The sequence below is a fragment of the Chelonia mydas genome, chromosome 8 (assembly GCF_015237465.2).
Source record: "Chelonia mydas isolate rCheMyd1 chromosome 8, rCheMyd1.pri.v2, whole genome shotgun sequence".
In the NCBI taxonomy this organism is placed as follows: domain Eukaryota; kingdom Metazoa; phylum Chordata; order Testudines; family Cheloniidae; genus Chelonia; species Chelonia mydas.
In genome coordinates, this window is record NC_057854.1 from 49,871,085 (window position 1) to 49,893,605 (window position 22,521).

Sequence of the window (22,521 nt, forward strand, 5' to 3'; positions counted from 1 at the left end):
CTGTGATAGCCTACGGGTTAATCTGTTTAGATCAAAGGGTGGTAAATGCCTCCTTCAAACCGTCAACTGCTTGGTGTGGATCACATGTGGTATTATGACAGCAGGACAATTCCCCAGAGAAAACCCTACTCAAAGGGGCTCTCCCACCCAGGCTGTGGTGGCTACCTAGCTGGGAGTCAACAGTTGCTTCCAGTATGGATTGGCCTTTTTAATCAATGGACTTGCTGGTTCGAATTTGGCTTACACGTGAAAAGACTTTGGATGCCTCAGCAGCAGGGGATGGGTAGATTCAGAGACTGGAAAGCCAGAAGGGATCATTGCAATCATCTGGGCCAACCTCCTGCATTACCCAGGCCAGTGAACCTCACCCAGTGATCCTCACTTTAGGTCCTTAACGTGTGGTGGAACCAGTGCATATCCTAGAGGAGGCCATCCATGCAGTCTCAGCTAACGCTGCAAAGTGACGGAGCATCCCTTGGGAAGATTTACCTGTGGTTCATCATTGTCACTGTGCCTTACTCCCAGTCTGAATTTGTTTCATTTCAACTTCTTGCCATGCCTTGGTCTTTGGAATAGCAGCTGTGCATGCAGCTTCCATCCATTCTCTCTCACCCCTACCTCCTTTGAACTGAGCTGGAATTGTTTCCATTCCAGTCTCTCCTCTCGGCTGCCAGAGCAGAGTTATTGATCATACGAGGGGCGCATTGGAGGGAGCTAGACCTGTTAGATATAGTCTGTTACTGCCAGTTATGAGAGACTCTGGCTAAATCCCTAATCTATTCAGTTCTCTGTGGGCATACTTAATCAGGTGATATTGCAATATCCCTATCCCGGTTCCCTCCAAAGGAGATGTTTCCAGCACACATGTGGGACTTGTCATATATACATGGATTTGTATTGCGCTGCATGCCAGCGGGGGCTCATGTACTCCACCACAAAGGCAGCCAGCGTGCCTGTAGGACAGAGCATAGAGGGAGCTGGGTTTTGCCTGGCTCCGCAGATGAAGGGAAAGCAACTGAGATGATGTGAGATGGTAGCTGAAGGAGAGGGAGGCTGCCCTTGTGGTTACGGGAGGTGGTAGCTGAAGGAGATGGAGGCTGGCCTTGTGGTTACAGCCCTGGGCTGGAATGCAGGAGACTTGGGTCAATTTCCCTGCTCTACGACTGACTCCCTTTGTGAGCCTGGGCTCTGGGCCTCAGTTCCCGATCTGTACAGTGTGTAATGGGGTGGCACCCCACCTCTCAGGAGTACCCGCTGGCTGGGTGTGTCTGCCCCTCTTTCAGTCTGAGGTGACCCCTCTAGCCGAGTCTCTCACAGTGTATATGGAACACAACTCAGACAGAGCCCTTCTGGGGTGTCTGTGCAACAAAGTTGTTCAGTGCTGCTGGCCCTGGGAGGGAGCCGTGCCAGCAGGGCCTCTTTCTTGGAGACTCTTCTCCTGCTCTGGTCTGTTCTGGCCCCAGCTGGGCCTCTTAACAGTTCAGATCCCCTTCTGGGGTTTATCACTGTCCAGTTGTATGTCACTTCCCCAGTGGCCTATGGGGGAGGCTCAGGCCCGCCCACTACTCCAGGTCCCCACCCAGGGACCTTAAGAGTCACAGCCACAGGCCACCATGTCCCTTTAACAACCACTTTCAGTTCTCTGGGCCACTTCCCTGCAGCCCCAGCCTTCACCAAAGCTTCACCCTTACCTCAGCCAGCAGCTCTTTCTCGCTCCCCAAGGCCGTGCCCACACTGAGCTGTCCATGGTGCTGCAGTTCCCTTCCGCCAGCCAGGAGCACCACGTGCACTCCTCTGGCTGTAAGCAGCAACTGAGTCTGGGCTGCACTGCAGCTCCTTTTATACTAGCCTGCAACCCTGTGAATGGCTAGCCCCGATTGGCTACATCCCATACAGCCTCTCTATACTTGGAGGACCCCTCTACTATACTTTCCTGGGACGGGTATGGGAGGACCCTAGTCCAGCCCGTCACAAGTGGGGATGAGAATCCTGTCTAATCTATTACAGCGTGAGCTCTTGTGGCCAGAGCCCGTTTCACGAGGTGCCTGTTACAGTGCCTAGCACAATGGGCCCTGATCTTGCTTGGGTCTCCTCAGAGCTACCTTCACCCTCCCCCACCCCCCAATGGAAGGCAGTGCAGTGACCAGTACATACTACAGCCTTTGTGACTGTGATGGGGATTTATGTTCTCTCCTGTTTCCCCACCCTCCCCTCCCTCTCACCTGGATACTGGAGCTCATGGCTGCTTTTCCTTGGCTTCTTTCTCCAGAGAGTTTGCCCGCTGGAAGGTGAATAACTTGGCCTTGGAAAGGAAAGATTTCTTCAGCTTGCCGCTGCCCTTGGCCCCCGAATTCATCCGGAATATCCGCCTCCTGGGACGAAGGCCCAGCCTGCAACAGATTACGGAAAACCTGATTAAAAAATACGGGACGCACTTCCTGCTCTCCGCCACTCTGGGAGGTAAGTGCCCGCTGTGCCAACGTTATGCTCCTGGGGCCAGATCCTCAGCTGGTGCAAATTGGCATTGATGTCAGTGACGTTAAGTCCATTTCCACCAGCTGAGGATCTGGCCCAAGCAAGATGGCCTCTACCTTTCCTGCCTCACTTATGTAGCAGCATCAAGATGTGAGCATGGTCTGCCCGGTTCTGGGGATGCTGCTTGCTCATGGAACCACTGTTGCTGGCTCAGCAGCGGAAGTGACGACCAGCCAAGATCTTCCAAAGCAGCGAGTGATTTTGGGGTCCCAACCTGAGAACCCTGAAAAGAGCCTCTTTTTTGGAGGGTGGATGTGCTGCACTTCCTGAGAATCAGGCCCCTTTCTGGTGTCTCAGGTTGGGTCCCTCAAACCACTAGTCACTTTGGAAAATCTTGGCTGCTGTTGGTTTGGTGGGGCCCATAAAAACAGCAACTAGTGTTTGGCAAGGAGAGCAGCAGAGAGAGGAGGTGGGTTTTAAAAGAGCCGCATGGATGTTTTCGATGTCTGGGAGCAGCTCGGAGCAACGGGGTACAAGCAGCAGCAGAACAAGCCCTAAATACGAGGGCTCCAATAAGCATGGGGACTCTTTACTGAGTGACCATGGGGCTGGGAGCAGACAGACATTTCCACTTAGCCTAGGCTAACACCTACAGCTGGTTTCAGCACTGCCAGGCCTGCAGAGGGTCAGGCAAGGTGTGCTCCATCTCCGAACGGAGCAGGAGAGTCTCCTATGACTCAATCGCAGTCCTCTGGCCAAGCGTTGCTGGGCCCCCCAAAGGAATGCCCCTGATGCTCCGCAAGCACTGGGTTGCTTAGCATTGGGGGCGAGGCCTGGAGCTCGGCTCAGGGCTCTGATGGGGACATGAGAGATGCAGGAGAGATGGAGGGAAGAAGTGGAATAGGTTGTATTTGTGTGCTAGTCTCTCGTGTTCTGCCCTGCAAATGGGCCGCTGTGCGAGGGCCAAGGCAGTAAAAGATAAGATGCGATGGCCCTTTAATAAGGGAGACTGGTTCTATAAATCCACCCACAGGGACATGTCCCCAGGCAGAGGAAGGGCCGATGTGATGGAGAGATGGCCTCCAATGGTGCCCTCCCGTCTGCCTGTAAGAACCAGTTGGGATTCCTGGAGGTCTCCGTGTGACTGAGCCTCCTAGTTGGGCACTGGCGAGCAGACCAGGGAGTGGCAATGTCTCAGAGCCGGCTCAGGAGGTGGGGGCTGTGACGCTGCTTGGGCGACCCAGGGCTCGGCCTCCAGGTCTGATTAGAGCGGCTGGAAATCAGAGGGGCTGCAGGTTGACGTCCCCCACTGGGCCAACTCGCACGCCTGTGAGAGGCCTTGTGGGGCAGACGTACCCAGCAGGCTTGTATTGCTGTGAGGCTTGTATTGCTGTGAGGGATATCCTTCAGGCTTGTATTGCTGTGAGGGATGGCCAGCCCAGAGGGGCAGCAGGGAGGCAGGCTCTGGCTCCATTCCTGCCCATGGATGACTGACGGCGAAGCAGAGTTGAGCGTCCCCAGAGCACACTGACCGGCTCGCATGCCTGTGCAGGAGAGGAGTCCCTGACCATTTTCGTGGACAAGCGCAAGCTGAGCCAGAAGGCAGAAGCGGTCGGGACGGGAGGGGGCGGGAACAGCTCCACCATCTCCCTGGAGACCCTGCACCAGCTGGCCGCCTCGTACTTCATTGACCGGGAAAGCACGCTGCGCAGGCTCCACCACATCCAGATAGCCACAGCCGCCATCAAGGTAATACCGCCACTGAGCTCGGAGCAGGAGGCCCCAGGATGGGGGCGGAGGGGGGTGACAGCAAGGGGGACCCTGCCTATCCAGGTAGGGGTGGGGGATTAGCACCTCTGGCGTTTGCTTTCCAAAGTAAAGCAAAGGTGAAAGGGGTACAGAGCTCATTCCAGGAGGGATGGGCTTGCAAGTAATTACTCGGCGTATTACAGTAGCCGCTAGACACGCCTGATGCTGCACGAACACATTGGAAGGGACTGTCTCTGTCCCTACAAACTTACAATCAAAATACACAAGGCAGATAAAGGGTGAGAGGGGAAACTGAGGCAAGGGGAGGGATGTGACATGCCCAAGGTCACCCAGCCGGTCGGTGGCAGAACCATGAAGAGATCCCATGTTTCCAGATTCCCACTGCACTGCCTTATGCACTGAGCCATTGGCACAGCGTGGTCCCTCCTCAAATGCCCCTCCTGTGGTAGGCTGCAGCATGATATGTGCTCCTGCCTCAGTTTCCCCTTAGTCCAGCTGTAAAGAGAGACAGTCTGTCTCACTGTCCAATTCAGAGGCTTACCTCTAGGCATAACTTGTACACATAAAATAGTGCATAAAACACTCATGGTAAAACAGGAACACACATCGAGATACAGGGATTTCTCCAGTCCCCTCTCTGGGGACAACGCTTCCAGGTCACCCACCCGTGAGTCCCCCAGCATTCCTATCCCAGTCCCTCTCTCCCCTTGTTCCAGGGCCCCTCTCTCCCAGCCAGCCACCTGTCTCCTGAATCTTCTACCCTGAACACAGCTCAGCCCTTTTCAGCCTCCCGGCACTGGCTCTCCAGCTCAGGAAGGGCAGCAGGCTAACCCTTCCACTGGCCTTCTAGCATTTCCTCCCTATTCCCAGGGAAGACCCACATCATTTTCTCCTCTCTGCAGCTTCCCAGTCTCCCACAGGAAGCTCTTACCTGTTACCCCTTGATGCTTTCTTTATAAGGGTCCAGCTGCTTTCTTTTAACCCCCGTTGGGCAGCTGCTAATCAGTCACAGGTGCACTGGACTCTGTTCCCTCTCACAGGGCCCAGTCATGCTGTGACAGCCACTCCCTCACAAGGCATTGCCCTCTGACTGAGAAAACTTGAGTTTGGTGGCTGCTTCTGCTACAGAACGTGTGTGACCTCAAGCAAGTTGCTTCTGTTCCCCTCTCTGATGCAGGGCCAGTAACGCACTTCCGTGGTCTGGCCTGTAAGGGGCTGTCTCTTGCTCTGTGTTTGTACAGCGCCTGGCACAATATACATAAAGAATAATCAAATATCTGGGCAGGGAGCCTTCACCAAACCCTCCAAGCGATGTGTCTTGCCCTGACCACCCTTAGCAAGCTGATGTCTTGCTTTCACCTTGTTCCCTATGTTGAGGTCTATATGGGCTTCTGTGGTTTAACCCCCTGGGTATCTTATATGGCTGAGAACAATCCATCAGTAAATAAAACACCAGCTTCATCATAAGAGCCAGCCACGAAACCCACCACTCAGTATCCCACCCCTCCGCTCCAAATGCCTACCATTAAACTGCCCCACCAGGCGTCGTTCGCAGCACGGACCAACACGGCATTCTTATGCCGCGGTCTGCAGCCGGTGTTCTGTCATCAGAGTGGGGGGCTCAGGGAAACGGCTGGTGTCCAGACTCACAGGGCGACATTGGCCAGAGTTCTGAAAAGCTCCCCTCCACGGCTCTGCCGGTGCACCTCAGCCCTGACCTGCAGCCCACTACTGGTCCAGTGCTGGGCCTCCACACCCTGCTCTGTTGTGTGTAGGGAAGCCAAGTCAATCTCCTCGTGTGGTTGGAGACTGGGCTGGGTGGCTCCAATGTAAACCCTTCCTGAGCTCTGATCTTCATGCCGTAGGCGGGGAGAGCTCGCTGTGGAAGGGAGAGGGGGCGGAAATGGTGAGTGGTCGAAGGAATAAAACAGTGGTCCAGTTCATATGAAATAGAAGGAACATGGGAAGAGGCCAGAAGAGCGCTGAGGGCTCCTTGCGAAATCCCGGCCCACGTGGCCTCAGGCGGCAGGGTGACCTTCCCGTCCCTCCTGAGGAGGGCTGAGGAGTTGCTGCTCTTGCACTGGCATTGTGCCTTTCCTCTGCAAGTGCCATGCCGGCTCCCAGCCTGGAGCTGCTGTGTACAGACTGGGCAAAGCTCTCCTTGTGGTGGGTTATATAGGAGGGGGCTCAACCTCCACCCTGGTCTGTTTCCCTGACAATAGGAGGCCAACCGTGCACCTCCTCCTTCCAGTCCACATAGAACCCAATGTAAGTGTATTTCCTCTCACCCACTGGCTGCTGACAGCATGGCCCAGAGGATGCGGCCTGAGCTGGGGAATCAGGAGATCTTCTTACTAATCTGGGCTGTGCCGCTGAGTTACTTGGGGCAAATCTCTATGCTCTGAATTCCTTCTGTAAAACAGAGCTGTGCTTTGAGATCTCTGGAAGGCTGTTCTCATCTTGGCCTTTGCGGATCGCCTTGTGACTGTCGGATCTGACCCCCCTCTGCTCTTTGAAGCCCTCTGTGTTAATTTGATTGAACTGAGTGGATCTAACGAGATTGATGAGCATAGAGCAGGTGTGCCACATACAGTTAGGGGAGGGGAAGGGGATCTCCTGGTCCCCGTTCTCCCCACCCCTGCCCCGATACTGCACTTGGGATGCAAATTGTGGCTGGTTGAAGCCCAGTCCCCGCCCCGGGCTCTCCTCCCACAGCCTGGCAATTATAACCCCGTCTCTGGCAGTCAGCGTCCTCGCTGGGAGGGGAGAGGGAGCCAGAGCAAGGTTAGCGCCTTCCTGTTAGTTATGGGAAATTGGCCACGCTAACGAAGCCGAGCTGCATCAGGCTGGAGGCAGAGCTGCTCTCTGTAAACAGGCCAATTAGCAGGCAATTATTTCCCCTTTCTCCCAGCGCTGCCGGGCCACCCGTCTCTTGTGCTGCCGCAGACGCCCTCGCTCGGGATTGCTCTGCCGGCCTGGCTGGCTCCTTGTTGGCAGGAAGGACGGCCCTGCGGCCTCTGACTTACATGTGCTTTCCAAGGTCACCCTGCCGCCTGAGACCACATGGGCCGGGATTTCACAAGGGGACCTCGCCGCTCTTCTGGCCTCTTCCCATATTCCTTCTATTTCATATGAACCTGATCACTGTATTGTGCCTTTGCTGCTCACCATTTCTGCCCCTTCATGCTCCTTCTGTCGCCCTGCCTGGCCTCCAGGAGCTGAGAACAGAGCTTGGACTATCAGAGCTCTGCATGTTTTCAGCTGCAGGCTCAGACCTTAACTGCTGTGGTGTGATACAAACGCCAGGTCCTGCCTCACTCGCTCTCTTACTACCCCCTGTTCTCGCAGGTAACTGAAACCCGGACGGGCCCTCTTGGCTGCAGTAACTACGATAACTTGGATTCAGTCAGCTCGGTTCTCGTCCAGAGCCCTGAGAACAAAGTACAGCTGCTAGGTGAGGACGGCAGCCTTCCTCCTTTCATCCCCCATGCCTAGCAACAGCCAGACCAGCCGCTACAGCGGTCATTGAGGGAGGGAGAGGCCAGTGGGAGAGAGTAGGGATACTGAAGCAAGGAGAGGGGTAGGGCCCCAAGTGGAGGGATGGGGATAGTGTACAGGAGTTAGGTCAAAAAAGGGACCTATTTACCCAGAATGCCCTGATGTTGGGGCGCATGCCCCATGTCATAGGTGATCCCAGTAGGTTACGGTCATGTCTTCATTGCACGCTGACTCCTATCAGGGCCCAAGCATGCACTGTCCCACTAGTCCCAGCTGGGCCCTGGGACCCTATAAGGTTGGATGGAAAGGTGCTTTGGAGGGTGGGGGAGAGAAGCTGTGAAGTGGGGGTTAAGAACTACTGAGCTGCAGCACCCAGCGCTGAGGGGTAGAGCCTCAGCTGGTGTAAATCGGCAGAGCAGCCCATGGAGCTATCCCCAGTGATCCCAGCGGAAGAGTCAGCCCTGGATGTTTGGCTGGACCTGATCCAAATTGCTGCCGATTCTTTGGGTCTGCAAAGCTAGGCAAGGGGTCTCCCAAGAAGAGGCTTCCTGATGAGATGTCCGGCATTTCAGTCCCGGTCAGAACCCATAAGCAAAGAACCCACATAGAGAGCTGGGGACGGGACCCGGGAAAAAGTGAATTCAACTTTTCCAACTCTCCCAAAGATTGAGGGGCAAGGCTGAGTTTGGGGATGAAGGTGCCAGTCATTGCTCAGTTTAACCAAATTGGTTCAGCCATCTCTGTCTCCAAAATGCCAGGAGAGACCCTGACCCCTGAGAGTCCCAGCCAGTTTTGCAGGTTTAAAATTAGCATCTGCACTTTTGTAGCTTCTCTGAACCAAGTCTCTGCAGCTGTAGAGATCCATCCCTTCCTTGAGCGGAGCTTCCGCCCTGACGGTTATTGGGCAAAGTGGGGAGAGGTCCTCAAGTCCCAGATCACATCATGTCTGAAGCTCCAGGGCCAGAACCTCCACACATGTAAACTGGTGTCGCTCCACTGTGGTCGAGGTCGCTACATCAATATTTTAGACTCTGGGCCAGAGTCAGCCCTGGTATCATTGGATGTGGCTCCACTGCTGAATTTGGCCCAGTTCCCCGCAGACAGGAAGCACAGAGTGCTGAGGTACGTGTCGGGTGTCTGCTTGTCTCACCCTTCCTGGGACTCTCCCTCTGTGCAGGGCTGCAGGTGCTGCTGCCCAACTACCTGCGGGAAAGCTTTGTGGCGGCCGCGCTCAGCTACATCACCTGCAGTTCGGAGGGAGAGCTCATCTGCCGGAAGAATGACTGCTGGTGCCAATGCGGGCCTGGCTTCCCGGATTGCAACTGCCCTGAAGCCGACATCCAGGCAATGGAAGACAGTCTGCTGCAGATCCAGGATGCCTGGGATAATCACAATAGACAGTTTGAGGAGTCAGGTGAGGCCAGGAATGTGTGAGCTCACTGAGACCCTCCCCTCTTACTGAGACTGCTGTGCTGGAATAGACCAGTGACCCTGCTAGTCTGCTGTCCTAGCTCTGACAGTGCCAGACACTTCCCAGTCGTATTAGCTAAGCTATTAGCCAAGATGGTCAGGGACGCAACCCCATGCTCTGGGTGTCCCTAAACGTCCAATTGCCAGAAAGCTGGGAATGGGCAATGGGGGATGGATCACTCAATAATTGCCCTGTTCTGTTCATTCGCACTGAAGCATCTGGTACCAAGCACTGTTGGAAGACAGGATACTGGGCTAGATTGGTCTGACCCATTATGGCCATTCTTATGTTCTTACTTCATTATGCAATAATCTACTCTCTGTGTGGAGATTTCTTCCTGACCCAGATTGTAATCAGTTTATACCTGGAAGAATGAGAATGTAGACCCTCAGTGTTTATCCCAGCCAGTCTCACTGCAATGTTTTTTTCCATTATAAAATGTTCTTTAAAAAATGTCTACGCTATTTGCCTCAATGATATCCAGTGGCAGTAAGTTTCACAGGTTCATCATATGTAGACTTAAAAAAAAACATAATTGCCTTTTAATTTTAGGGTGTCCCCTTGTTCTTTTGTTATTATGGGATGGGGTAAACAGCAGCAGCTGGGATCACAGCCACATCTGAACCCTTGTCAATTTTAAACCTGAATTCAGTATTGTTAATGCTTCGGAATCAGTGTGGCTAGTGGACAGGGCCTGGACTGGGAATCAGGAGAACTGCCCAGAGGGATAGGGAAAAGAGAATTACAAAAGATGCATGAAGTGGGATTTTGGAAGCAAAGGGGGTTCTTGCATTTCCCTCTTTCTCTTGGCAATCTGGGTTCAGATCCTGAAAGTCGCCCAAGTGGAAATGGGTAGAGGGGGTCTCTGTCTCTCGTACTTATCTGAATCCCATTACTATAGTGTCTGACAGCTTCCCAGAGACCATTTTTGTTAATTACAAAGGGCCAGATTCTGACAGCCTCACTCATAGTAAATAGCACCTTAGAGCCTGATCTAAAGTCCATTAATGCCAATGGGAAGATTCCCACTGAGATCACTGGGCTCTGATTAGGGCATTAAGCCACCAAAGTTCCCAGTTAGAACAATGGGACCCCGGAGAGTGTAAAATGCCATTCAATCGGAATAAAGGAGTCAGCCTGTGGCACCCTAATTTTAGGCCCTGTTGGTGATCTCTGGCATGACATAGCTGAGGGTGCGGACCGTCAGGAGCGCAAGGAGACTGGCAAAGCTCTGTGGGTCCAGGACTGAAACAGCTGGTGTGGTGGTTTGCAAGGAAGGTGCAGTGGCAGAGCTGTTTGGGTTCTCATGACTGAAACAGCCAGTCAGGAGTGAGGTGCATTGGCCTAGCTGCCTGGGAGGAGCTTGACAGCTCAATGCCTGGCTTCGACCAGGGCTACCAGCCTCTCTACTAACACCATGTGCAATGGAAAATGAATCCATTAGCTCCAGTGCAGGGAAAATGACTTCCGAAATCTCTGCCTCGCTCTCCAAGTGGTCTCTCCTTTCCACGAGGGACACCCTTGCCAGGGGGAGTATTTAGGCCTAGCGAGCAGCTTAAAGGTCCAACCCCATATGGGTGTCGAGCCATCCCGACTCCAGTGACAGTCAGTGGGAGCGGAGGGCTCTCAAGAGACATGCAGAGCGCCTTGGGGAACTGGCCCTGCCCCTAGGAATTCGATACCCTGAGGAGTATGTGTTACAGCTGCTGTGGCAGGATGTCACAGGGAACCAGCACCTCTTTGATTAAGTCTGGTGCGGGGGAACCAAATGATACCTGCCTTGCTTTCACCTGGGGGAACCTGCTTGAGTCCCAAGTGGGACTTGTGTGCGGAGAACTAGCGTGAGGTCTGGCTAGGAAAGGTGGGAACTGTCTGAATGTGAAGGACTGGTGTCACGGCTAGAGCATGCTCCAGCGGTTACTGGTGAAACCTTCTCCGTCAATACATTAACAGGAACAGAGTGTGGCCTAGTGGATCGGGCACCTGACTGGGACTCAGGAGACCCTGGTTCTATTCCAGGCTCCTTTCATGTGACCATGGGCAAGTCGCTTCACCGTGCTCTGCCTTGGTTTCCCTTCCAACCCCATATCTGTCTGATCTAGTTAGAATATCAGCTCTCTGGGTGGGTGGACTGTCTCTGATTCATGCAGCACATGGGGCCATGATGTTGGTTGCCTACCCTTAGGTACTACAAAAAGACAATAAATAAAACTGCATTTTAAATAAACTAGTGGCGTTTCCCATCTGATAAACAGGGAGTGTCAATGTAATTTACGTTATAGAAATGAATGAGACCTTATGATTCGTCTAACCAGGCAGTGTGACCTAATGGATCAAGCCCTGGCCTGGTATTCAGGGTCTATTCCCAGCCCTGCCACAGGCCTGCTAGGTGACTTTGGGTAAGTCACGTGCCCTGTCTCTGCCTCAGTTTCTCCAGCTGTAGAATGGGGATAAAGATTCAGAGCGCCCTTGTAAAATGTCTTAAGATCTAGTGATGAATATTGCTAGATGTGAGCTAGGTATCATTACTATAATTTTATCATTTATGCTGCACTAGTGCTTAGAGTCCCATGCATTGCTCAAAACCCCTTTGTGCTAGGCATTGGCCATATACCTAACAAAAAGATGGGCCCTGCCACAAAGAGCTTACAGCCTAACTGTGCTTTCATTGAGGGAAACGGTGTCTAGTAACTCCAGCTAGGACATGTTCTGAGTTCTAATCCTGCCTCTGTAGCCCGGGGCAAGTCAGTTCACCCCTCTGCCTCAGTTTCCCCAGCTGCAAAATAAATCATAGAATATCAGGGTTGGAAGGGACCCCAGAAGGTCATCTAGTCCAACCCCCTGCTCGAAGCAGGACCAATTCCCAGTTAAATCATCCCAGCCAGGGCTTTGTCAAGCCTGACCTTAAAAACCTCTAAGGAAGGAGATTCTACCACCTCCCTAGGTAACGCATTCCAGTGTTTCACCACCCTCTTAGTGAAAAAGTTTTTCCTAATATCCAATCTAAACCTCCCCCATTGCAACTTGAGACCATTACTCCTCGTTCTGTCATCTGCTACCATTGAGAACAGTCTAGAGCCATCCTCTTTGGAACCCCCTTTCAGGTAGCTGAAAGCAGCTATCAAATCCCCCCTCATTCTTCTCTTCTGCAGACTAAACAATCCCAGCTCCCTCAGCCTCTCCTCATAAGTCATGTGCTCTAGACCCCTAATCATTTTTGTTGCCCTTCGCTGGACTCTCTCCAATTTATCCACATCCTTCTTGTAGTGTGGGGCCCAAAACTGGACACAGTACTCCAGATGAGGCCTCACCAGTGTCGAATAGAGGGGAATGATCACGTCCCTCGATCTGCTCGCTATGCCCCTACTTATACATCCCAAAATGCCATTGGCCTTCTTGGCAACAAGGGCACACTGCTGACTCATATCCAGCTTCTCGTCCACTGTCACCCCTAGGTCCTTTTCCGCAGAACTGCTGCCTAGCCATTCGGTCCCTAGTCTGTAGCGGTGCATTGGATTCTTCCATCCTAAGTGTAGGACCCTGCACTTATCCTTATTGAACCTCATCAGATTTCTTTTGGCCCAATCCTCCAATTTGTCTAGGTCCTTCTGTATCCTATCCCTCCCCTCCAGCGTATCTACCACTCCTCCCAGTTTAGTATCATCCGCAAATTTGCTGAGAGTGCAATCCACACCATCCTCCAGATCATTTATGGTGCTCAATACAGTGCTCCTCCCTGACCTAGCTGCGAGGGGCATTGTGAGGATGGTTTGCAGGGTGCTAAGTATTACTATTGTGTAATTCTAACAAATCTACAAGCTATCAGAAGCCCAATTCAGAGTTGATGTGATGGGGATGGGAAGGGCTGGTGCCATGGGGGGAGGAGGGCTCTGTCCCACCAGTCCTTGCAAAGAACCCCTGTGCTAAGCCCGTTTGCTTGGGTGTTCTGCAGGGGCCGCATGTTTGGACTGGGGGCTAAGCCAGGGGAAATACTAACCAGGATGACAGGCCGCACTTGAGAGTGACTCTGGTCTTATCAGATAGCTCTTCCTGCGTTACATTCCTGCTGTGGTGACTTCCCCTTCTCTCCCCACAGAGGAGCTCCAGTCCCTGGTGAAGAGACTCCCGGAGGATCGCTTCGTGAACATGACAACAGTCTCCCAGTACTGGGCAATGGACCTCGACATGCAGCATCGCTACCAGCAGCTGAGCACCAGCCTGAAGCTGCTGCTCAAGAAAACCCGTCGAATCATCCAGCGTCTCTTCAACCTCTGCAAACGCTGCCACAGGCAGCCTCGCTTCAGACTGCCAAAGGAGAGGTACAGCATCCCTTAGCACCGGCTCTCGGCTGCCCTGGCCCAAGCTGGGTAGGTGGGGCAAGGCCTGGGACCACTGGGCCCATTTGTTACTCATTGCACTGACCAAACTGGGACTAGAAGGGTGACCGCCTCTCTCCTAACATGTCACGCCATGGACGCTGAGTAGAGAAGCCAGCCCTTGGTGACTGAACTGCTTTGCCCCCTTAGTGCTGGCTCTTCCAGGCTTGGGGTGGTGCCCTGGGGATCCTTGCCTGTGCCATGGCTAACCTGAGGACTCCAATCTCCAGGGCTGGTCCCTCTCCCCGGAACAATAAATATGTCCAGGGGACAGGCCACCACTCTGACCCTCGGGAAGAGCGGTAGCCATGTTCACGCTGGCATTAAGGAGCCTTTTCTCTCTTGCCTCCTTCTCCTTTAGATCTTTACCTTACTGGTGGAACCGCATTCAATCCTTCCTGTACTGCAGTGAGACCACCCCGCCGGGGACTTTCCTGGAAGACAGCCACAGCTGCACCTGCCCCTCCGACCAAGTCTCCTGCCAGGGGTCCATACCATGTGCCTTGGGCGAGGGGCCAGCTTGCGCTGCCTGCGCCGAGGAGAACAGCACCCGCTGTGGGACCTGCAACCCAGGCTACATGCTCAGCCAGGGCTTGTGCCGTCCGGAGGTGGCAGAGTCCCTGGAGCACTATCTGGGCCTGGAGATGGATCTGCAGGACTTGGAGCTCAAGTACCTCCTCCAGAAACGGGACAGCCGCATCGAGGTGCACTCCATCTTCATTAGCAACGACATGCGGCTAGGGAGCTGGTTCGATCCCTCCTGGAGGAAACGCATGCTGCTGACCCTCAAGAGCAACAAGTACAAGCCAGGGCTGGTCCACATCATGATGGCCCTCTCCCTCCAGATATGCCTCACCAAGAACAGCACCCTGGAGCCAGTCATGGCTGTCTACGTCAACCCGTTCGGGGGCAGCCACTCAGAGAGCTGGTTCATGCCTGTGAAGGAGGGGGGCTTCCCGGACTGGGAAAGGACTAACGTGGATGCCTCGGCCCAGTGCCAAAATTGGACGCTCACCTTAGGAAACAAGTGGAAGACCTTCTTTGAGACGGTCCACGTGTACCTGAGGAGCCGGATCAAGTCTCTGGATGACAGCTCCAATGAGACTATCTATTATGAGCCTCTAGAGATGGTGGATCCATCTAAGAACTTGGGCTACATGAAAATCAATAGCTTGCAAGTCTTTGGCTTCAGCATGCCGTTTGACCCGGATGCCATCCGGGACCTGATCCTTCAGCTAGATTACCCATACACCCAGGGCTCCCAAGACTCGGCCCTGTTACAGCTCATAGAGATCAGGGATCGGGTGAACCGGCTTTCACCGCCCGGCAAAACCCGGCTCGACCTTTTCTCTTGCTTGCTCCGGCACCGACTCAAGCTGGCCAACAACGAAGTGGGAAGGATCCAATCCTCCATGCAGGCCTTCAGTGCTAAAATGCCAAGCCCCATGGAGTATGAGACTGGCAAATTGTGTAGCTAGCCTTGGGGCACCTGGAATCTCTGAGGAGGGGCCAAAGAAAAGGGAGGGGGATAGAGAACCAAGACTTCTGAAGGCCTTACCTTAGTGCCAACCACGTGCTTCCTCGGGACACCACGTGACCAGCCACAGGGATGGCAGCGTGTGAAGGATGCAAGGAGATGCCCAGGCCATGGCAAGAGACTGCAGGGCAGCAGATACAAAATGGTTAGAAAGGGGAGCCAGGCCTAAGGAGATAGGGTGCTTACCTTGTAATGGCTTGTACTTCTCCCCCTTCCAAGTCACAAATGACAATTGTGACCAGGCAGGAAAATCAACAGGTTATTTCACCTGGGAACAGGCCCATGTGGGGGAGACAGCTGGTGGGAGGTGTCTGCCCTAGGGAGGAGACATCTGGTAGTACCTCTGCCTGTGAGCCGAGCCAGTGCTCCACACAGAGCTGGGAGGTGAAGGGATGGGCGGCAAGACCTCAGACACCCAGCAGGCCAGAACTGCTCAGAGCGCTTCACTCCCACCCACCCTGTGGGAAGAGGCCGGCTGCGGCCTTCCTCAGCGCAGGCACTTTTGTATTCTTTTTAACAGACGTTTCTACCCACATCCCGGCTTTTCCATTCTCCGTGTCACTTTCTAAGTCGTCGTATTCCCTGCCTCTTCCTCCCGCCCCGCCTGCTTTCTGGCGCCATTCCCTTGATGGCGGGGGAAGAAGCTGGCCGATTCCAGCTGGGGGGTCTGTGGGACAGGCAGCCCTGCCTGAGCTCCCTTATTCCCACATGGAAGGGGGAGCACTCTGCCCTCCTTCTGCAGCACGGCACCATCAGTGTACCTCGGTACATTGAGCCAAGATGTTCCATTGTCGACATGAGCAGCGACTGGGCACCCGGACAGACACACCCATCGTTACAGTCAGAGGTGGAGCTCTGTGGGTAGCTTCTCCTTTCAGGTTTTTATTTAATCAATTGTTGGGTGTTTTTTTTTTTAAAACGTATTTATTTGGGGGGGAGGGGGGAAGAGGATTCAATTCCTGTCGATTTCTCCAGCCGAGTTTCACCTTAGTCAAATGTATCTGGTTTAATATATTTTTTAAAAGATTGCCTTTTGAGCAAAACAAAACGAAGTTGAAAACAACGCGGTCTCGGGCTCTGTCTTTTTGGCTGGAGACACTCTCTGGGTGTGTGTGAAGAGGTGCTCGGTGTAAACGCGGACAGATACCTAGGAGCAACTGTCAGTAGATGGGGTGCAGAGGTGGAGACATCAACGGCCAGGTGCACGTGTGATTACGTGTGGTGTTAAATAGGTATTGATGGTTCTGAGATGGCAGGTGTGGCTGTGAAATCAGAGGGGGTTGGGTTGAAGGTGGGGGGGTGTAAAGAGATCTGTCCATGTCCATCCATACACATGTAGCAGAAGTTCCCAAGCTATTTTTGGCACGGTTGCCATGGCTCCTTTTCTGTTTTTTCCTCCTCGCTTCGTTTTGCCTTTTGTTTGAAGTCTATTTATAACCCTTGTACCTCTGCTCCTAGCCACACAGTTCAGGAACCCCCACTGATTTGAGCATTGATGCTGGTTTCTCATTGTTAAAGGAAGCCCCTGTCCTCATGTGCGGTCCCCTGGCTGGTGGCTGCAGCCAATAGAACTTGTAGCAAGATGCTGTGGCCTAATCCTCAGCGTTGGCCAACCTTTGCCGTCCCCTGAATCTGGGGGCAGCCAGAGCCTAGTTGAGTCCTGGGCGCAATTGAGAATGGCCTTCGGGCTGAGGTAAGCATAAGGGATGCTGCCGTATGTGGGGAACACCTGGAGCACACTATGTTTTCCCCCACGCTGAGGGCTGCGGGAAGGTTGGGTACAGTCAGTTATGGCAGCTGCACACCACCTGTGGGATTTCCCCAGATGGGCTGTCTGATGCCGCACGGGGGCCCCTTTGCATCACTGGAGAGGGGCTAGAGCTCTGGAGCAGGGCTTACAATGTGTGTCCCTGCAATGTCAGGTCAGGAGTTCTTTAAATGCTTTGTAAACCCCATGGAGTCACTGTGGAGATTTACAGGGAGCCAACAGGGTAAGGTGGGGCGGTTTAAAGGCAGGGGGAGGGGGCTGGTGAATAGAGACAGCAGCGAGGGAGAGCTGGAGCTAGTTAGCTGGCACCTGCAGGCAGCACAGTCTGGGGGAAATCTGTACATGGAGAATTACAGAAAGGTGAGAAAAGCCAGGCCCACCTTCTCCATATCCCCTTCTACAGAGCAGCAACCCAGCCACAGGTAACACTCTGAGGCCTTCGGCTCACATATGAGCAACGTGGATCCAATTCACCACCTCCCCAGCCTGCTCAAATCCAGATGAGGGGAACCTGAGCCCTGTGCTACTGAAATGTAATCCGAAGAGGACACACCTGTATTTCCCTGCTGCTGGCATGCCAGCCTTTCACAGCAGGCCATAAAGTCACTGCACAGCTTTCTCTGTGGATACTGGAAACAGAACAGGGCCTTACATCTATTAAAAATCCCTGAGTGAGGCAGAGAATTACACACAACCTTTGAGGAGGCATGGACCTCAAGCATACCCCCTTGTGGCTGAGTATGGCCCTGCAGGCCTTCTGCCTCTTGCAAGAATTACTCCCAGACCAGAATTCTTAGATTAAGATCCTACTGGGGGGGCAGGAGGGCTTTAGACTCTCAAACTCCACCCTGGTTCTAGAAGCCTGGGTGCTAATCCAAGCAGGCATCTGCTCCTTTTACTTCAGGAGTCCCGCAGCCTCCCCCAGGCAATAATTCTAGCAAGCTTACCCTCCTGGTTTTCAAGAGTCCCTCTTCCTGGTTCCTGTATATGCTGGGACTACCTGCCCCTCAGATCCTTATTTCTGAGAGTACAGTCCTTCAACTGAGCTCTGGTAGCCTTTTATCTGTCCAGGTGCTTGTTAGTTCGCTGCCAACCAGCCACCTAAGCAGTTAACTAATTACAATGGGGCCAAAATGGACTCATTCCCCCATTAGAAGCCCATCATGGATAGACTGGGTCCTGATTCCATGTAAAGCCCCTGCCACTCCCTTTAACAGCTGCTGAAAGGTCCAGATATGTCCCAGGTACCTGCCCTCCTGCTAAATATTCCAGGTTCTCCCTGTTAGCACACACCTGCTGCAGTATATGTTGCAGGCACACCCTGGGGGAACTCACTGACCATGCTGCTGAGCACTCCAGCAATGCTTTGGCAGTATGCACTTCCTGAGTCTTCTAAGTACTTCCCAGGAGAACTCACCTGCCCTGCAATTAAACACAGCACTCGGTCCAAATGGCACTTGCTTGGTAGGCCTGGGGAAAACATTGTTTCTTTGTGGCTGAGCATTCCTGGTGCAGCCTGATGGAACACACCTGCTCTGTGTTCCAGGTACAACCCAGCAGCATACAGCCTGCTGGGTACTGAATGTGCCTGTTACAGCCTGGTTGAATGCACCTGCCATGCTGCTGCATGTGCCAGTCAGCCCCGCTCCGTAACACACCTGCCTGGCTGCTGCAGGGGCTAGACAGACCCTGGTGTAACCCACCTGCCATGTGGTCCAGGCACATTCCGGTTGGACACACCATAATTCAGCCTACTATTCTGTCATGGAGGCCACAGATTCCAGGATTTTAAGAGATGGCTGCGAGCGCTTCAGCCCCAGCCATGCTTGGACTTCGGCTTCAGCCCCGTGTGGCAGGGCTCGGGCTTCAGCCCGACTTTAATAGGCAATTTAAAAGCTTCTGTACTGATGTAGTGAAAACTGCATTACTGCATGTACACTTCCGCAATTTATTTTCCACGCCCTGTCCGTGGCTTTTAATAGAAATCCCCGTGCCAAAATTGTAGCCTTAACCATAATGCTCCCACCATCAGTCCAGTCCATGAGACGTTATTGGCTCATGGGTGGCGAAGCAGAGCGGGGCCAAAGGGATGGGTCATGTCTGTCTTACTGTAGTGGGGCAGTTGCCACACACCAGGAGAAGGAAGGGTTAAAGCAGGCCAGAGGGAGCCTGCATGGAACCCTCCAGTTAGAGGAGGGCTCACTAAGCGAGCCAATCAGGAGATGGCTTGTTGCAGTGGCCAAGCAGGGCCAGCGGGGGCCATATATAAAGGGCTGCTCAACAGAGCAGAGGGCAGTCTCTCCCTGGCCTGCTAAGGAGAAGGACTGGCTGCCTAGGAGCAGCATGGCTAGAGCAGTGTTGGGCAGGGGAGCAGAGCAGAAGAAGCTTCTGGCTGACCGCTGCCAGGTAGTTCCTGGAGGAAGGGCAGTTAAGGTGCTAGGGTGGCCCCCACTTGCCCTGGAAGAAGTGGCTAAGACAGATTGCAGTTTGCCCCTGGAGTAAGGGACTAGATTAGTGGCTGCAGCAGGCCACAGAAGTGAGTGGCTGGACTTTAGACTGCTGGTTCCCCCAAAACGGGGGGAGACTGCAGAGCGGGGGCTGTGCCCAGAAGAGGATGCCATGGTCCGGGGAGCGACGTGGGTCCCAGAGAGGTGGAGACAGCAAAGCGGGTGTAATGGCGAGTGAGACACCACCAGAGGGAGGTGCCCTGTGGAAGGACTTGAGCTAATTCCAGAAAGGCCAGCAGGAGGTGCCACGGTGATGAGTCTCACCCCCGCTACACTGACCATACAGCTGTCAAAGCTCCATAGATACTTTCTCATTGCCACCTAGAATGTAATCGCCCATCCAGCCGGACACGGGGATGCCTGACCCACGTTTACTGAGTGAAGCCTCAGCATAACTCACTAACTAACCAAACCTCCTGGCAGCCGCCACCCAGAGTGTTTCTAAAGCAGGTGTACAGCTACATGGCTCTGTGACTGGCTGACTGGCATGAGAAGCTCTGTTCTCCACCAATAAGAATGCATCCCTTCAATTAACGGCTCACTGAGCAAGTGTCACCCTGCTGCAGCCATCAAGCCAGCTGATTAAATCTACATCAGTCATTTGGAAGCACTGACAGGCCCTGGCCTCAAGGATTGCCAGGGCTCTGACTGCATACTGTATTTCCCAGACAATAGTACGCCTCCTTCATTGTCACCTACAGAGCGAAATGGCCACCTTTTCATTTTGAGTTTCTCGCCTCGAAATGTGTTCTATGTGCTGCCCCTCCAGTCTGTTTGTGGTGACCCAGCCACACCTCCTTCATTCCTTTTTCTTCCCCTGCTTGGGTGGGGGGTGGGGGTTTGCAGAAACACCGCTGTTGAGGTTGCATTGAGTTTTTCGGGTCACTCCTCTTTCAGCTGCCAAGGGGAGAGGCAAGGCCAGAATATAGCAGTTCCCCTTTACACTCGCTTTGCTTGTGTGCTCACAAGCCTGTAGCTGTGCAGAATAAATGGCTGCTAAGTGCCTACACCCTGTGGCAGCCCGGGATTTAATTTGCAGTTAAGGACAGAAAAGTCATTATGTAAAATGACCCGTTCTTATTCCGCATACTCCCCTGTGCGGCTGTAAGCCCTAACTACATACTTAGGGCCAGCTTCTCCGATGGCTTCAATCAGCATAGCTCCATTAATGTCACTGGTGCTATGTTCATTTACCCCAGCTAGCTAGCACTTTTATCACCAGAGTATCTAAGTGCCTCACAATCTTTTTGGCTGTATTTACAATACCAGCGGTGGCTCTAGCCATTGTTATCACTGTTCATATTACAATCGTGTCTAGACCCCCCATTTGAGATCAGGGGTTCCCTTTGCCAGGCGGGGCACTACGTCCATTAAGAGCTAGGCCTCGCCTGCTCACACTCCTTAGTTGAGGCAACCAAAGGTAGTGCTGTCATCCCCATTATACAGATGGTGAATTGAGGCACAGAGAGATTAAATAACTTGCCAAAGGTAACCCAGAAACTCTGTGACAGAGCTGGAGATCAAACCCAGGTCTCCTGACTTCCAATTCAGTCCAGAAAGTGCTGAGTACCACTCTCTGAAAATCAGCATCCCTGTCTCATGTTGGGCGCATGAAATCACAAGTCACTTTCAAAATCTTGGCCTTAATTCTCCACTTCTATTAATGTGGGCACCGTTTCACTACTACTCCGTGCAGTTTATACTTCAGCTGCAGTGTGTTGTCTAAGCATGGTGCCCTGAATGCTTTTCCTATAAATGATTCTTATGGGGTCTGGTTTTGGGGCATAGAACAGGTCACAGTACTGCAAGATGACACCCATGTGAATCTATGGTGGAAATAAAAATGGTATGCTCTTATATTGTATTATCAGTGAAACAGTGTGTGACCATGTAATTAAATAGCACATCATACAGTGCATGCACAAAGAAGCAGAATTAGGGTTGGACATACCAGCCTAGAGCCTCAAAGATATTTAGGCTCCTAATGGCCATTGATTTCAAATTCCTCAATAGCTTTGAGGTGCTGGGCCACTATTCTAACTGTGCAGTTTCCTGAATTTTAAGTGATTAGCTGGGCATCTTTCCTGCTCTTTGGCATGGAAGTTCCTAGGTGTTTTGTTTTTTTTTGTTTTTTTTAATAATTTAAAAAAACATCCCCAGGAGTGGCAAAATCCCCAGGAGTGGCAATCTACAGAGCTCTGAAGGGCAGCTGGCTTTCAAAACAATTGCAATTGCAATCTAAATTCCACACTCTAGAGACCTCCAGACAGTGTGTCCAAAGTCACCAGAACCCAGCTGGCCATGACCAAGGCCTCCTGACCACAAAGGAAAACATCCCCTCTATGATAAAGGAAGACCCGCTAATCAGCAAAAAATCAAGATTTGAGCAGCCTCTTGTTTAATGAAGAGCCTGGCATGGGGAACCTAGACCAAGGCATAAAGTGGGCTGGTTTGCTGGGGCGGGGCATACAAACAGAGCTCTGAGGCTTGTCCCTTGCTGGTGAACCAAGGCTGTTCTGCCAATTTTCAGCAGTGTGAATGCTGCTAGAGGGCTTGGTGTGTCCTTGACAAGGGGTGGGGCCAAAAATGGACACACCCACCTCCAATTAATGGACATGCTGAGACCCCCTGACCCCATATACAGAAAGGGAGGCTCTGAAATACCTCCCCTGCCCACACCCAGGCAGGTTCCTGTAAAGCAGCATGCCACACACACTCTCCATCCTTTCCCATGCTGCGGCTCTTCTCTGTGGATCCCTGAGCGCTGCTTGCAGGCAACATCCAGCCCCATGAACTGGCGGCTGCTGCTAATGTGGCTGCTGCTGTCCCCTAGGAGTAGACCCCCGTGAGGAAAAAGGCACCCTGGCTGCTAGCCCAGAGGTGGAAAGCGGCAGGAATCCCAGAAGAGACACCTGCACAAGAGCCTACTGTGCCACCCTAGAGGAGCAAGTAGTGGGGTTGCCCACCGGGCAGCAGTAGCCAGTTTAGGCTAGTGTGCTGGGACCCCTGCTTCACTATCATGTCTATCACATGGCAGGCCTGGGGTGCCGTGTCCCGCACCCCTGCAAGGCTGGCTCTGGTGGAACAAGAGCATCATACATGTGCTGGGACCAGCTGTC

The 22,521-nt window shown here is 53.0% G+C and overlaps 1 protein-coding gene across 3 annotated transcripts in view; it reads left to right on the top strand.

Moving 5' to 3' along the window:
• Positions 1-21,618, top strand: part of BRINP2 (BMP/retinoic acid inducible neural specific 2) — a 58,387-nt gene extending 36,769 nt beyond the window's left edge. For all 3 annotated transcript variants that reach the window (XM_007061163.4, XM_037907444.2, XM_043520916.1), the window contains exons 3-8: positions 2,270-2,460; positions 4,028-4,224; positions 7,594-7,699; positions 8,921-9,157; positions 13,311-13,533; positions 13,952-21,618. In XM_007061163.4, coding sequence (XP_007061225.2) covers positions 2,270-2,460; positions 4,028-4,224; positions 7,594-7,699; positions 8,921-9,157; positions 13,311-13,533; positions 13,952-15,068 — 2,071 coding nt within the window. In that variant the 3' untranslated portion in view covers positions 15,069-21,618. The remainder of the gene's footprint in view (positions 1-2,269; positions 2,461-4,027; positions 4,225-7,593; positions 7,700-8,920; positions 9,158-13,310; positions 13,534-13,951) is intronic.
• The last annotated feature ends 903 nt before the right edge of the window (positions 21,619-22,521 follow it).